At 37.3% G+C, this 17,579-nt stretch overlaps 1 protein-coding gene across 1 annotated transcript in view; it reads left to right on the forward strand.

Moving 5' to 3' along the window:
• The window catches only part of cpeb2 (cytoplasmic polyadenylation element binding protein 2), a 62,497-nt gene that overhangs the window by 16,733 nt on the left and 28,185 nt on the right, over positions 1-17,579 (forward strand). Inside the window, exons 3-4 of the mRNA XM_007888998.2 lie at positions 4,854-4,944; positions 11,456-11,506. Of these exons, the coding sequence (XP_007887189.1) occupies positions 4,854-4,944; positions 11,456-11,506 (142 nt within the window). The remainder of the gene's footprint in view (positions 1-4,853; positions 4,945-11,455; positions 11,507-17,579) is intronic.

Consider the following 17,579-nt stretch of genomic DNA (forward strand, 5'->3'; position numbering starts at 1 on the left):
CTGTTTCTGATATTGGCCATGAAATTGCCCTTTACAACTAAACCTATGTCCACTCATTCTACTATCTTGTTGCATCCTAAAGTATTGATCTGGGTTTGTTTTTTCAAACCCAAATAAAAAAANTTGCACCTCCTATGAGGTCCCCTCTGAGTCATCTTCTCTCAAGACTGAATTATTGTGGATTATGGAATAGGTTAGCCAGTGAATTGTGTAAAATGTTGATTATAATGTGAAGAAAAGCCTTGTGAGTTGTTTAACACTTTTCATTTCAGTGCTCACCCGATTTTCAAGTTTAATTAAATAACCATCCTTTAAAATACTGCTTTATTTTGGCAGCTCTATTCATGACTATTATGGAAAGTATAGAAGTTTATGAAAAATGTAATGGCCATCAGTCCTTCGAACTGAAATATTTCCAACAATGTTTTTTAACTGGAGAATGTTTTAACTTAATTGAATTTAACTTTTGTAAAGCTATGTAGTCATTATATTAAAATAATCAGAACTAATTGTATTTAATGAACAGCCTTTTGGAGGACAGCTGAATGTCATTCTAGTTGTCTAATGTACTATACCATTCCCACATCAACTGCCTCTGGCGAGTTGATTTAAATTTTCGTCTGACAGGCATTAATGGCTAGTGAGCAGTAATTACACACAGTAATATAATTGAGGTTCAGGTGGCATTTTAAACTGCACTTGTGAAGCTTAAGTGGTTGGAAACGATTAACATTTGAATTATAAGATTGTGTTTTTCTTTTGTCTTAATCGCTGTGTTACTTTTATATTTAAAATAATGCACACTTCAAAGAGTATCCTGATTTTATGGTTTATATTTGAATTTGACTCTTACGGATTTATTTTGAGATCATCCTTTCTTGAGTGAGTTACTCGTTTGTAAGGCTGTCTGCCTTGAGATTCAGGTGATCTTTGGTAGATATTTTCCCCTTCCTCCAAATGCGATTTCTAAGATTTTTCCTTCTGGACATCTTTTTTCATAATCCCTCCTCATCCAAATCCATATGAATTGGCTGCTTGACCCATTTATTGTTGCTGGGAGCAAAATAGCTGCCACGATTGCCTATGACAAAATTCAATTTATTCTCAATTTATCTCATTCTGGAAATTACCTCTAAGCCATTTTGTACACAAAATACTATATAAATGCAGGTTTATCTGTGCAAGTTCACTCCCACGTTGGTGTATAATGACTTCCATTGATTAATTAATAATTTAACAAAAAGCTCTGAGACGCGACTCTGAGTGGAGGGCACTATATAAGTGCATGTTGTTGTTGCCTTATCACATCTTCAAAATATCTCAAAGCATTTCACAGAATTTAATATAAAGTGAGGTGGCCATTTTTGATGACAGACAATTTGCATACAGTAATGCCTCACAAACAGCCATAAAATGAATGACAAATGTTATCTTTTCTTGAATGGTGCCATAGAATCTTTCACATCCACCTGAACATGAATAGGCCTTATTGTTAGTAAACCCAGATCATTTCTTTAGGATGTACCATGACAGTATAACAAGAGGACAGAAGTTTATAGAGTTCTGAAGGGAAAATTCAGACTAGGTACCAGGAAATTTTTACAGAGGGTAATCATTGATTCACTGGATCAGATTGCTAGGAAAGGCTACAAAGAGTACAAACATGCAATTCAACTCAATCAGTCAGTGCCTGTGTTTATACACAAATCTTCACCGTTCCTTAGTTCCTCCCATACTCCTCTATTCCCCTTTCCCTCATGTCAGGGTCTAGCTTCCTTTTGAATGAATCTACACTATCTGGTGGTGGTAGAGGTCATTTAAAAAGCAGCTTGATGCAGTGAGTAATGGGGGAATGGTAGGATAGGTGTTCTGGAAGGGCGAGATGGGATGAGCCGAAGGGCCTTCTTCATCCAAACCAATCTTGTGATCTGAAGGATGGCTTCTCCAACAATGCAACATTGCCCCAGTGCTATATTGGAATTTCAGCCAAGACTGTAAGTTCAAAGACCTGGTGTGGGACTTGAACCTACAACCTCTGACTTGGAGGAAAGTTCTTCCAGCTGAGTCAGACTGACACCAAATTACTGTGCATTGGTTGAAATGATTAAATGACGATCCTTATAAAGTCTTAAAGATGAACAACTGAACAATAACCATTTGAAAGATTGATTAGTGTTTCACATATCCAAAATATTATCCTTTTTGCTCAGTTGAATGTTACTGAACCTGCTGTACATCAGCATTTTCAGTTTCAAGATTTCCAGAATTCATGTTTTCTTTTTTTAATCCCTCTAACTGAAGATATTTTGCTCCTTTCTGTTGAGATTTGTTTGTCCTTTGTCCTGTTCATCATTGTTGTTGCTGTTTACTGTTTTCATAGCCTATTCTTATTTTGGCATCTAGCCATTAATTCCATGTTTACTTCTGCTATATTTTACCTTTTTAAATCTACTAACATCACCATGATATGTAGTGAACCTGAGATCACTCTACTTGTCATTCCATCGCAATCGTTGCTGCCCGAGGAGTGGTTTTATGCATTCTCTGACTTGGCTCTTCAGCATCCAATAAGCTACCTTGGACCCCAGTTTCATACTTTTCCCCATCAGTTGCTTTATTTACAATTTAGTTTCTCTTTCCTTTTTGATAGCCTGAACTGAAATTTCCACCAACCCCTGCTCCCATCTTCTATTCCAGGTCTTCTGTCCAGACAGCTGTTTGCCCCGTTCTCACTATCACACTGCATTGTCGTTTTTTTGCCCCTGAGCTATCTATTCTTACTATAGGATTAAGCTTCATCCCCCTCTGCCCGGAGCTCAACAAAATTAAAGCTTTAAGTGATGAATTTCATACTTCTACCTACAGCATAACATGCTTTTGTTTTTCCTGTGCCCCTTAAACAGCATGTCAAATCTATTAAAGATGAGCAGCCTTTTTCGGTTTACAGTATAAGCCTTTTTATCAAGTATTTTTGGGGGTTGATCAATTCTCTTCTGAATGGTTACACTTACACCTGAAATGTTAACATTACAGTATTTTTCTTATTCAAATGCTTTCCATTATGTTCTGTTTTTGTTTCACATTTCAAACATTTGCAGTTTTTTCATCTTTAGATTTAGTTTTATGATTTTTAAGTTTTGTTGGTATTTAGCCATATTTATACAGGACTAATTCAGATTTGAGAATGTTTTTTTTATTTTTTCCTCCTCATAATATTTTTCCTTGAATGATTGAGAAGTGTGATTCTGATGCAACAAAGGAATTTAGAGCTGCAATCAACGATCAATGTCTAACTTTATTTGTTACTGTCTTGGTGATTTGGCTTATTATTGGAATTAATTCTAAATAGTTTCATAGATAAATACAGTTGCTGTTTGTAGTATGTCAATACATAGAAGTTCTAATTTTCTTGAGTTTGCCTTGACCTTGCGAGAGCATTAATGTAGGAAATTTTTGCAGCAGAATTCATTGAATTTGACCACAAAATTGGCGAATTGAGAAATATCGCTTTGTATAACCTTCACACAATATCATTGGTGATACATTAATAAAGTTTTATTCCATTGGTACACAGTTCTATGGCGGCTTAATCAAATGCTCCATAACTGACAGCTTGATAGTTTATGGGGAAATACATATTCTGATCCCTCAAGCAGCTCGTGGAATGTGTAAGAAAATGATTGAAACTATTTTATGTTTGTTAATTTCATAACTACAAATATTATAGGTCATATAAAAAACGTATTGAAACAAACAGTATGATCGGAAAAAAACTGAAAAGATCCAAAATCTTGAATTCACATTGCTTAATGATTTTCAAGGTTCTTTTATTTTACTGTGCTTGAAGTATGATGACTTCAAAATATTTTGATTTCTTCATTTGTAGTTTTGGGATTAGCCCATATATTGTCTCCTAAGTAAAAATGTGAAACCACTGCACAGTAAGTAAAATATCTACTGTCAATTACAGCCCATGGTGGCAATCAAAATGATCACATCAAAAGCTCCAGCTAGAGATAAATTCTGTCGAGCATCATAGGCCTCTGATCTCTTCCTCTATTGTTTAATTGAGAGTTATCGTAAACGTTTAAAAATAAATGAGCAATACTATCAGTTGCTCAGCAGTGAAATATTGTTATGTCTGATAAAAGTTTAAGATCCAAGATGCCTTTAAGCTTTTAAACATGGACTGCTGAAGTTGAGATAGTTGAAAACATATTGAAAGGATTATTTTAACAGTAAAGTGGACATACCTTCTTACAAATGTGGCTAACCAGATAACTAGCAACTGATACATTTCAAGTATTCCTTGGCTTTCTTCATTAAAATCTATACCTATCTATCTTGCATAACACCTTTGTATCTTAGTAATATCTAAGATTTACACTAAATGTGGAGTCCTGTAGCTTAGAGCGCTCGCCTCGTAAGCGAGAGGACCTGGGTTTGATTCCTGGGCAGGGTGGAATGTTGAACACCATTAAGTATTCAAATTCAGCTTCTCTGAAGCTCTTTGAGACGTGGTACTAGATATGGTGCTGGATCAAATGCAAGGATTATTATTAAATATTGAAGCTACCTTTAAATGAATTATTTTTTGACCAGGTCTGGATTTATGAAATATTTCTCTTCACAGGCAGCATATGTGATGTGATGCTACAGTCTGGATTTATTATAATAAAGACAAAGGCACTAATCGCAGAACAATAACGCTTTGGGTGATCGATTTATTGATCGTGTTATAACCGAAAAATTACTGTTTTTAAATCTTTACTAATCACTATGATTTTAAAATAATGTAGATTTATCTTGCAGGATTAGTGTTCCATACTTATAGTAACTTTCTCTTTTCATAGGATCGCACTCGTCTATATGACTCCTTGAACATGCACTCACTTGAAAACTCACTCATTGATATAATGAGAGCTGAGCACGATCCACTGAAAGGTGAGTATTGCTCTTAAAAACTCATGAAATGCTTACATTTTGGGAAAAAAACTCTTCATTGATCAAGTTCCTACCTAACTCAACCTTATGACAAAAAATGTTATAGCGTTTATTGCCTAAAGCTTAAAAAATATATTTAGAAGAGCAAAATATGGAACCATGAATAGAGCATAGACAATTTCAATGGAATTGAAAATAATGTTTTTTTGCATAAGAACATCTTGAGGAATGTGTAAAGGAATTATAGCCTAACCCTGAGGAAAAATTAATAAAACATAACCAAGGTATCAATGGCTGAGTAAAGAAATACAAAAATACCCTAAAGGCTGAGTTTAGAAATTTGGTGCGTGGTGTGAAGTAGCTGGAGATTTAAGGACCAGATAGGTTCTGAAGTAAGAACACGATAATTTGGAGTCCTGTAGCTTAGTCTGGAGTCCTGTAGCTTCATGGTTAGAGCACTCACCTCGTAAGCGAGAGGCCCTGAGTTCGATTCCCAGACAGGGTGAAATCTTAGGCAAGTGTCCTTACTCCACACGCCTCTGTTTACCCAGTAGGAACCTGGTTATTAGTCAATTGGTGGATTGCTTTTCCAGGGATAATAATTCCTTAAGAAAATAATTCTTAAAAAAAAAATTTGGTTACTCAATCCCTTACTGTTTGTGGGACGCTGCCATGTTCCGCCCACAAAATATACAGCCGATTTACGGTATATTCTGTGAAGCACTTTGAGACTTCTCGAAGATGTGATAAGGCGCTGTATCAAAATGCAAGTATTGTTATATTAGGCAAGATATTAATTTTTTGGTTAGAGCACTCGCCTTGCAAGTGAAACACCTGGGTTCAATTCCAGGCAGGGCGAAACCTTGGGCAAGTTTCCTTACTCCACATGCCTGATAATAATCCCTCCAAAACCCAAAACAATAATAAATTGGTCATTTTCAATCCACGACTGTTTGTGGGACATTGCTGTGCGCAATTGGCTGCCGCGTTTCGCCCACAAATATACAGTCAATTCACTTTACAGCATATTCCGTGAAGTGTTTTGAGAGTCTAGAATATGTGAAAAGCGCTATATCAAATGCAAGGATTATTATTATCATAAAATGAGAAATGGCAAATGTTAAATCTTCATGAATCCAGACTCAAATTTCAGAAGCAGGCATAGGACTCTATATCTTTATAATAGTCAATAAATCGCGTGTTTCAAAGAAAATGAAAATATTATATACACTGGAAGGAGTAGATTGGAAACAGCATAAAATCCTTAAAGGAATGGGTGAGGAAATGGATTAATTGTGGTAATTATTCTGAATTCTACAGATATGGGCACCTCCCCTGAGGGCTGGAGGATAATCATTGTGCTCCCACTGGTCAAATCTGATGTGAACATTTTAAAGTAATTGTGAATTTTAAGCAAGCATGACTACCTAAGGAATAGTTGGCATAAGTTTAGAAGTGATCGGTTATATAATCTGCTCTCATGTATTTCATGCTGAGTGGTGCAGCTCATGAGGAAGCTCACGGGAAGTTCTTGGTACTTTGCATCCACCTAGTGAGGGCTCAAACCTGCACTTGTCCATTGACCACTCTATCCTCCTCCACTGCCTCTCCTCTCACCTCAACCTTCATGGCTCTGTGGGCTCTGGAACGGAGAGGGGGTGGGGTGGGCGGAGATTGGGCTCTGGAGCGGTGGGGGTTAACTCTGTGGGCTCTGAAGCGGGGAGGACGGGCTTTGCAGGTTGCAGGGGAGCGTCCATTCGGGGGGCTCTGTGGGTTCTTAGAAACGTAAAAGACGCAAAATTATAGGATAAGATTTGTATATTAAAGACTCTTTTGAAATTGGGTATGTACAGTGCGTTCCCATTACAAATTGCTTCGATACACCTGATTTGTTGAGAACCTGACTACGTGACTATTTTCTGGCATTGGGAAATGGCAGGCATATGGTAACCAAGCAGCCAGCTGTGCACAAAACAGCTATCACTCATTATAAGGTAGATTAGAATTTTCAGGATCTTATCATACTGCTTTTTAAATGTTTTTGACAGGCTACTGGGATAAACACCCTTCTCTTTTGGAATAGTGTCATTGCATCTTTAACATCCACCTTATAGGCAGTTGGGACCTCAGTTGTACATCTCTTCTGAATTATTGCACCTTCAAAACACCCCCAGCACTGCATTGGAGTGTCAGCCTAGGCTGAACTCCATAGAACCAATACATGTCTCTCTTGATCATGCGTTATTTAAACAGGATGTGTGCAGCTGGGAATTATGAAGCACATGAATAAGGCAGAACTGGAAACACTGATAAAACACAGAAATAGGCTGGCAAGAAGGTCACCTTTTTCAGTTACATGAGTCCTCAAGTGTAAGGTTTCACAATGTAGTACAGTAAGGTGTATGAGTGAAATCAAATCTACAAGGAAGTGACTGGAATAGCATAGAAAAGGAAGGGAGCTGAACAGAGCAGGTCAAATCATAAAAATGGAGCTTTATCATCCAGTTAACTGGATATATGCTAGTCAAGCTTGTTCTTTTATTTAGCCATGTTCATTTTTATTTCTTCTTTTTCTTTCAATTCTTAGTGTTTCAATTTTTCAGTCTTTTTGTTCACTGTTCATCTTTTTGTACAAGCTGTAAGAAATGGATATTTGACCCATTAAGTTCCAAATTGTGGATTCCTGTAGACTTATTGGTTGGAGAACTCAAACCACATACTTTGTGTTTCGCCCACACAATATACAGTCAATTCACTTCATAGTATATTCTGTGAAGCGCTTTGAGACATCTTGAAGATGTAACAAGGCGCTATATCAATTGCAAGGATTGTTATTGGTTGACCCTGTTGTGGAAATGAAAATAGTGCAGATATGAAGTCATTATGCAGAATACATTGTCCAACACACTGGAACCTCATAATGTGGTGGTTGGGACCCATAAAATTCCACGAAGCGCAATAGCAAATGTCACTGTGCGTGTGCAGCTGGCGTGTTCATTCCCATGCTTTAAAACAGCCTGAATTCCAGGTCAGCAGGTCACTGCTGATGTTGCTTCCTTTTTGATGCACAAAGTAGGAAGTGATGCTGGTAGTAGCCTGATGACCTGGAAATTTTTTTAAAAATTTAAGCCTGAGACAATGGACGTTAGCCAAAATCGGGATCTTCAGGGCACCTTTGACATTGCTCCCTACCTTTGCATGCATAGCAAAAGTGAAGTGGCAACCTAATGCACTGGAATTCAGCCATTTTAGAGTGATAGTGAGCTAGCTGCTTGCTTCTGCAGTGAATGAAGGTTATACTGCACCTGGTTTTAACCAAATTCACACTGTAAAAGGGTGCAATGTACTTACCAAAAACCTTTCACTAGTGGTACTATTGTCACAATAGTACTAAACAGTGCAAGTCTTTCTTTTTCCCTAATAATGCCAATCTCTGCCCACAGTACTGAGTCTTCTTTTTCCTACATTTACCCCAAAGTGCCAGACCTTTTCTTTCCTTCCACGATCCAGTGCCAGCCTTCTCTTTCACAGGTCACCCTCACAGTGCCAGCCTTTGTTCTTTCATCCCCCCCAGTGCCAGCCTTTCTCTTTCTTTTCCCCTCTCACCCCTAAGAACACGTAGTGCTAGCCGTTCTTTTTCTATTACATACTGTAGCCCTGTTAAATTCTTATCTCAAACATACCTTCGCTGGTTAAACTATGCATCCTGTTAAAATAATAATTTATCGCAAAATTGCACGTAGGATTTTATTTCGGGACCTCGGATATTTTGTGGCTGTTATATAATGTGTAGATATGGAGTGTTTGGGTTTTCAAAATTGAAATGATGCTACTCGCCTTGAAAAGATAAATTGGAGCTGTTTTTCTAAACTTCTGACACTAGTTGTAAGGGTAGTTCTTGGAAACGTTTTCAGTTCTTCCAGCAAAAGTCACTTACAAAATGTAAAGTTCTCATTCTTCCACTAAGATTTTGTTTACAACCAATGTTCAATTAAAATTGAAAGAATTTAAACAGTGAATCTTTTATGTTTTTCAGCCATGGTTCAGAATAAAAGCCATTGGAATGTTAAGCATGTGTCCAAGATTTGGCTATCTTTCAAAGCGAATGAGCAATTTGGGTTCAACAGTTGATTTTGCTGTTGTGTATGAATAACGAAAAAATTTAATGGACAAACCAACAAGATTAGAAGTTGTTGTGGAGCATGGGGTGGGGGGGAGACAGAACAAGGGTTATATATGTTATAGTAAAGTTGTGAAGCCAAGGATTTCGCGAAATCCTAAAATTTTCAGTAAATTTGTTTCATCATTGTTTCACAACTTTACTGTACTGTTTGACAACTTTACTGTAACATATTTAGCTAACGCAGCCAACGTCTTGTGTTGAAAGTTTATGGAAATGTTGTGTGGAACACTGAATCTGCCTTTGACTTTGAGATGTTAATTGCTTCCTCATAATAGTTTGGATTTCCTCTTGTGGCCAATGACAGCGACATATGCAATTCATTTGAGTAGTTAAATAAATGAACAGAAAAGTGAAAAATGTAATATTGATAGATTTCCTTTTTGGTCAGTCTGATCCATGCTTGAACACCTTGCTGTGCTCAAGTGCTTCAGTTCCAGCTGCAGATAATTCACAGAAGCAGAACTTGCCAGTTCTGAATCGCACTTTTTCGACGGTGGGGCAGGGGGTGGTGGTATAAAGCAGAAGAAATCATATCTAGTTTGCCTGGATTGGAGATTCCCTTTGGAGAGGCATTATGGTCCCCAAATCGGAACATTAAGAGTACTGCTATAAAAATAATTATTAATTATAATCATAGCTTTTGGTATGGCACCTTTCACATCAGAAGAATGTCTCAAAGCATTTCACAGGACTTACTGTAAAGGGCAGTGACTATATTTTGTGGACAAAGGCAGAAATGACTGTCTTTGCAGTACTGCACGCAGCAGTATACAATTTATTGATATAGAACCTTTCACGTGCTTATTGATATATTGACACTGGAAATAATGACTCAATCTGTTAGGGCATGAAGCATCAGCAGTTGATATGAAGATTACCAACAGCGGTAACCACTGAATCCCATATATGTGTGCACTGTGCAGCAACACTCAAAATCATGTTTGTCAATAGCTGTCACCTGCCTACAAAATGCAGTTACTACGTTTTGCAGTAAATTGTATGAAGCGCTTTGAGATGTCCAACTGACCTGAGGGACCTATGCTTTGTACACTATAATATGTCAGCTAATTTCACATTCTGGAGGTTCATATTTTATGTTGTGTACCAGGCTTGCTGTACATTAACTGCTTAATCCTGGTTCTCATGTAAAGTACTTATGAAGTGAATCTGCCTCCAGTGTGTACAAAGCTTATTTATAGTTTGTATTCCAAGGCTCTGTGCCTCACAATTTTAAGTATTTTTAATGGGTCAGTGAAGTTAATGAAACATAAAACCTTCAGGCTGAATGTTTATTAATATACTGCAGTTGCTTCTGTATTGCACAACAGAACATTGCTGTATTTTCATCATCTAGGCAGTGTGTGATGCATGTGTAGATAGAAACTTCCTGCTCATTCATAGGCACATCAACACAGAAATGTTATTTAATTTGGGACTGAATAAGAGGGATGTGCTCTTGAATGGGTTCTACTGTATATTTCAGGGCATGTTACATGAAGAATAAATGTGCTGCAGAAGGAAGCAGAATTGGATTTATAACTTTCATTGAAATGTGCTTTGTCAGCCTTAAGTCACTCCTGTAACATAAGAACAAAGCTAACATCATTGCTATTCTGACATGTTTTTTCGTAACATAATTATTTCAGCAAAACATTGAGAATTTGTATTCATTTACATATATGTAAGCGACCACTTTCTGAGCATTTCACATAGTGAGGAGGGGGAGTTTTACTAAAAATGGAATGGCTTGCATTGGTTTTCATTAAAATTCCTCTAGTTCAAATTTACAAAGTTCTGTCATGAATGTAGGATTTAAAGAGTATTAAAATTAAGCTAGATAACATTTGTGAGATAATTTGGAAGTTCAATGTAAACAATGTACTGTTTTCCTTACTTGCACTTCATGCTTCACCAGTGTCCTTTAAAACTGAGGATAACAGATCGTTTTGGTGTAAGATTCTACTGCTTTTGTTGAATTAAAGCCTTCAGTGAATGCTAAAATATCATCCATCCTTTAATATACTTCTCCCCACTCATCTGGAGATTCATCTTGTATCTGTTATTTTCTGGCAACGCACAGCTGAGAATTTGCATCTGAGCAAGTTAGTGCGTGCCTTTGGCGCTATTGAAACTGCAACTTTAAATGAATGAAGATTGTATGGTTACATTTTTACATTGCAGTGGTCAAGTGAAGTCTTTGAAAGTATAAGTGAATTATTTAAATTGTTCATTGCAAATTTAAAAAGTCTAACTAAACATTATTTTTGCTGATGAATACAATATTTTACTATTCTTAAAAAATGGCAATATCTCCCCCCATTTTTGCAGGGCGCTTGGGATATCCACATCCAGGTACTGACCATCTTCTCATGCTTAATGGTAAGAATTTTATTTTAGTATCATTTGTCCTAAATCATTCTGTGCTTCTTTAATTATAAAGGATACAATAAATTGTTTTTTTGTCTGGCAAAGTATACTGGTAGCACTGTGTTCAGTCTTAGTTTACATTTGTACTATAACAAATATTTTAAGTGTAAAATCTTGAGATTGATATTTTTTAATTTTGTTGTTGTTGTCTGTTATATTAAACTCCTGTAATACCTGAAGTAAGAATGGAGTTCATAAAACATACTTTGAAACCTTGACAGGAGCATTTCAACTTCTGAGTGGTACATTATTTTTTCCAATATGATTTACAATTCCTAGCTTCAAGGTCATGAGTCATGACCTCTGACATGAAGGGTGCTTTATAAATGTAAAATGTTGTTGTATGACTTGTGAGGCAGAATGATTCAATTGAGAAACAAAAGCATTTCAGTTAGAACTCCAGTAGAGAAATATGCTACATAATAACCTATTTTTTGAATCTCAATTGGTGTGATTTTGAAACTGCTGTTTATGTTGTCACTTTCTGCAGTTTATATCCACACTTGCATTCCTGAGGCCTGGACACGAGGCTCATTTAAAAAGCAGCGTGTTGCTGTGATGGGGGGACGGAATGGGCTGAAGGGCTTTCTTCAACCAGACCGATCTTGTGATTTCTGTTGTCACACAGCATGAGATTACTGTTGAAGCAATGCTGTCCCAACGTGTATAGTGAAAGGATTGTATTAAGACTTCTACCTCATTAGGTAAAGGGGTGTTTCCATTTCTCAGATAAACGCTAGGTACTCACAGTATTCTCTTGTTGCCTCATTGCTCTCCAGCAAGAAAAACTGAGAGGAAAAAGCATAACTGAAGTGCATAAATCAATTTCTGAATCACAAGGTTCTCTCCACAAATTCTGGCACAACGTTTCCAGACATGGAAAGAGACAAAATCAAGGTTTTGTGTTTTTTTTGGATCAGCCGGGTATTTGATGCATGCGGAAACCCATCACTGTGCTTAAGAGTATCCAAACTAAACTGAGAATTTTATGCAACCCACCTATACATGGAAATTCCAGAGAGATTATTGGAATCGAATGCACTCTCTCCCTGGAAGGATGCATCCTGCTTACCTAATAATAAGATTGTTATTGAGGCTATGATTTATTAAGATATTAACTTAATTCCCACAGAAGTTGTAAGGTTGTACATTCTACATTTAGTTACTTTTCTAGAGATTTGGTAACTTCCAACTCCTCTTTTTATGTTAGTTTTGAAAAGGAATGAATGGCTTTTTTATTAGTATTCACTTGGATTCTAGTTGTATCTGGTGTATTTTCTGAATCAATTAAACATTTAAGTAGTTTATGGCTTTAACACCCAAGCTGACATTCTGGACTACATCTGAAAAATCCCATATGGTATGCTTGATTGTGAAATGTTGCATTATATGTATTTTTATAATTGAATATTGCTTACCACTTAATCAATCCTGATCCCCTTTTATTCCCCTTGCTTTAATTTGGATCTGGTTCAATTAACAATGTTAGCTTGCTTAAATGCAGAGTTAAGTTGTTGCACTAAAGAAAAACCTTGTTATGTAATATCACTCTTCTGACCTCACTGATGTGAAGTTAGATGGCTTTTCAATGGAAAATAGTTTTTGAGTCTTAGAGATGCACATTTGACTGTGTACTATCGATCTTCTGTGGTGATGTATCCCATTTTGTATGGTAAGTAATCCCAGAGTGTGACAGTCTGTTTTGTTTCTAAGAACTGCGCTATAGTGTGCTGCAGAAAGTATGACTCACTGCATCACTTCATTCCCAAGAAAGGTCAGTGGTGTAGCTGTGAAAAGTCGGGCCACACAAGGAAGAAAAATCTGCAGCAAAATGTCACATGTGGAGCTCTTTTTGCATCAGGGAACAATCTATTTTTGGTTTGACCTTCACAGTTGTTTTAAAAATTCCTTTGCTGTCCTCATTTAATTAAATAAGCTGCATAAGCATGTACCTAATGTCTTTCCTCCATTCCACAATAAAGTCTGGAACTGTGAAACACTATTACACTGTTAAACATTTTATATAACTGAATCTTCCTTTACTGCAGTTTTTAAAAAATGTGTATATATATATAAATATGTGTATATATAAAGGAAAAATAGGATTATCACTTCTGAAAAACTATAGTTGACATTGAAAATGTCTATTTGTGAATGTGAATTCTGCACAATTCATGAGTATTATAGGGATTTGTATATCAATTTGGCTCAGGTGGTAGCACTCTCGCCTTTTCAGTCCAAAAGGTTGTGAACTTTGAACTCACACAGTCCAGGCTGACATTCCAGTGCAATGTTGAGGTGGGGTCCTTTAGATGAAACGGTAAACTGAGGTCCGATCAACCTGTCAAATCTCATGGCACCTTTTGAAAAGAAACAGGAGTTTCCCTGATGGCCTTGGCTCTCTGTGCTTAATACTGTGCAGTAAGCAGGATATGGTCCTCCAGCGAGAGAGTGTGCATTCCATTCAATAAACATCTCTGAAAGTTCCATGTATAGGTGGGGTACCTGGAACTTGGTTTGGACACAAGTTATTCTGTAATCTGAGAGTTGAGCATGGTTATGGGTTTCCGCAAGTGTCACACCTGTCAGACCAAAAAACAAACACACAAGGTCCAGCAGTACATGCCATTGCCTTTTATGAAACCAGGTCCAAAAATCTCCAGTGCACCGAAACATGCCCTACTTCGAAAATAAAGAAGGCTTGATAATTGAAAAGCCTATTCTCAAGGCACCTTACAAATAAGAATGGTTTCTTTAGTGTATTTAAGTTCATTGGTTCAGGTTTCCATAAATACAACCCACGTCATTGGAATTGCAACACATTTTTCTGTAATCTGAGAGATACTCAAAGTAATTGTTGGTACATTCCTTTCACAAACTGTTGTGGCAGTTAACTATGGAAACCCTTGATGCAAGTAGTTTTCTACACACTTGGAAGTAGCAGACCTATCCCATTTTTTGCAGAAGTCCATATTATCAGAAAGGGACCTATCTTCCTGTCACCATTCAGCAATTTTTTCTCTATCTGTCTGGGCAATTATTGCCCAAACACGTCAACTGAACTGGGTTGCAGCATAATGGGTTGCCTCTGGAAAATCTAATGAGAAGATTCAGCAATTTAATCAAATTATTTTGAAATTGTTTTCTCAACATGCTGCACCAGGTGCTTGTGGGATAGGGCATTATACTTATTTTTTNGCTCACTTCCTCAATATTCCTATATGGAGATGTTTATTGGTAGCTACATTTACCCCCCATGGGAATAAGTCACTGCAGCTCACCCCTGCCTGTTCATGTTGGTTTCAGTGTGGCTTTATAGAAACCCATGAAGAAGTTAACTTCACCCTCTTTGGCACCATTAGTTCCTGTTAAGAGAAGTCTTGCTGTTGAACTTAAAAGCTCTAGTATTCCAGGTTGATTGACAAGCCTTTATAATTTTTCTGATGCAGATATTGAATGTGGCTGTTTTCAAATGTGACTTAAGAAGCTGTCGGGGTGAATGACCCATTTATCCACATATCAATGACTGGTATACTTAAGAGATTCTTGCAGTCTCACTTGAAGCATTACATTTGATTATGGATTTGTACAGCATTGGAAGCCACTTTGTAGAACTTTGAATTCAGTACAAATTGCATTCCTGTCATGAATTCAAGTACTGCTGTCAAGAAAATAACAAATATATGATATAAATGTTTTTTATGTCACAGGTTATTGATCTGTGAGTCAATAATATTCAACTTCTGAATTGAAATAGAAACTAGAATTCTAAGCAGAAAGACATTCTGTTCACCTTTCTGCATGATTGCTAATAGAGAAGAGCGGGAAGAATACAGATCTGATTTTTGATGCACCTCTGTGCTTGCATTACCAAAGCATTGAATGCAACTGCAGGCTGAAGCCCAACTACGGAATGGAATCCTGTGAAAATCCCAGTAAATGCTATCTTTCAGCAGCTGTTATCCCGTGCTGATATACATGAAGATAACATTATGTGATCATGCTTGTGTGAAGTTTATTAATGTTGCTTCTCTATTTGTATTAATACAACAGGAATGATCCCCAGTGTTAGAAGAATGAACTGTAAGGGATATTTAGACGAGCTGGGGCACTTCATTTTTCAGAGAAGATCCTTTCATAGGAGACCTCATAGACAGTATAAGATTTTAAATGGGCCTCAATATGTAAACCCAGAACAGTATTTTATAATGCACCAGAATGGAGAACAAGGGGTTTAGAGTTGCAAAGCTCAGTTTTTCTTTCCTCGGAAGGTGATTAATGGCTGAGAACAAGTTGTCAGGAAGGGTGGTTGAGGCCAGGGCACTGGACTCATTTAAAAAGCAAGTTGATGCTCTGATGGGTGGACTGCTGATTGTGTATTCTGGAAGGATACCAAGGGCCTTTATCCAAATATCTCTTGTGAACTATTTGAACTTGTGCCACCGTGTTGATATGTTACAAACTTTTTGTACAAACATAATGGTTTGTTCCATTTTTATGCCTGGGTGCTTCCTTTGTAACATTGTGTGTTTGGGTATTAAGGATGCAAATCAATTCCAGATGCAATTAATGTTCATTTCCCGGCAGGGCGAAACTTTGGGCAAGTTTCCTTATTCCACGCGCCTGATAATAATGTTTGCCGGGTTTCACCCACAAATATACAGTCAATTCACTTTACAGTATACTCTGTGAAGCGCTTTGAGACATCTAGAAGCACTATATCAAATGCAAGTATTATTATTTTAGTGCTATCTTTGGAAGCAATCAATTGTTCAGTACTACCTGCCAACTTCATCTGTTCAACAACAACAACTTGGATTTATATAGCGCCCTCCACACCAGACGAAGTCTCAGAGCGCTTTACAGTAACGGATCCCGGTTCACTCAGTCCAGTACAAAATCTATTTTGACCTAAATTGATTTCAGCCTTCCATTAGCTTCAGGGAATCATAGAATTATACAGCACGGAAGGAGGCTATTCGGCCCATCGTGTCTGTGCCGGCGCTTTGAAAAGAGCTCTTCAGTCCCACTCCCCAGCTCTCTCCCCTGTAAACTTGTCCTCCTCAAATAATTATCTACTTCTCTCTTAAAAGCTGTTATCGAATCACCACCCTTTCAGGCAATGCATTCCAGACAGATCCCAACAACTTGCTGTGAAAGCATTTCTCCTCACATCCCCTCTGTTTTCTTTAACAACTATTTTAAATTGGTGTCCTGGGGTTACCAACCCACCCGCCAGTGGAAATAGTTTCTCCTTGTTCACCCTATTGAATCCCCTCATAATTTTGAAAACTTCTATTAAGTCTCCTCTTAACCTTCTCTGCTCCAAGGAGAATAACCCTAGCTTCTCTAGTCTTTCCTGATAACTGAAGTCCCTCATTCCTGGTACCATCCTGGTAAATCTCCTTTGCATCTCTCCAATGCCTTGACATCCTCCCTAAAGTGTGGTGCCCAGAACTGAACACAGTACTCTCGCTGAGGCCTAACCAGTGTTTTATAAAGGTTTATCATAACTTCCTGTCTTTTGTATTCTATGCCCCTATTTATAATGTCTAGAATCCCAAATGCTTTAATAGCTTTATCTACCTGTCCTGGCACCTTCAAAGATTTACTTATATGAACCCCCAGGTCTCTCTATTCCTTCACCCCCTTTAAGATTTTACCATCAGCTTATATTGCCTCTCCTCATTCTTCCTCCCAAAATCCATCACTTTGCATTTTTCCACATTAATATTCATCTGCCACATTCTGCCTATTTTACAAGTCTGTCTATGTCCATTTGCAGTCTGCTACTGTCTTCCTCATTGTTTACTACTTTTCCTAGCTGCCTAATATTTTTTCTAGGAATATATTAGGTACCAAAATACATAATAGATAAAGACTTGTTTGTTCAGTAAAATAAACTCCTTTCATAGAACTAGGATTGGCTGACTGGTTCAACACATTGGTAATTACATGTACTGTTCTATTTGACTGATATTTTTGAGGATGGATTGCATTCACATTATGATTTAGTAGATAATCT

This window comes from Callorhinchus milii, unplaced genomic scaffold (genome assembly GCF_018977255.1).
Source record: "Callorhinchus milii isolate IMCB2004 unplaced genomic scaffold, IMCB_Cmil_1.0 Scaffold1, whole genome shotgun sequence".
NCBI classification, from domain to species: Eukaryota; Metazoa; Chordata; class Chondrichthyes; order Chimaeriformes; family Callorhinchidae; genus Callorhinchus; species Callorhinchus milii.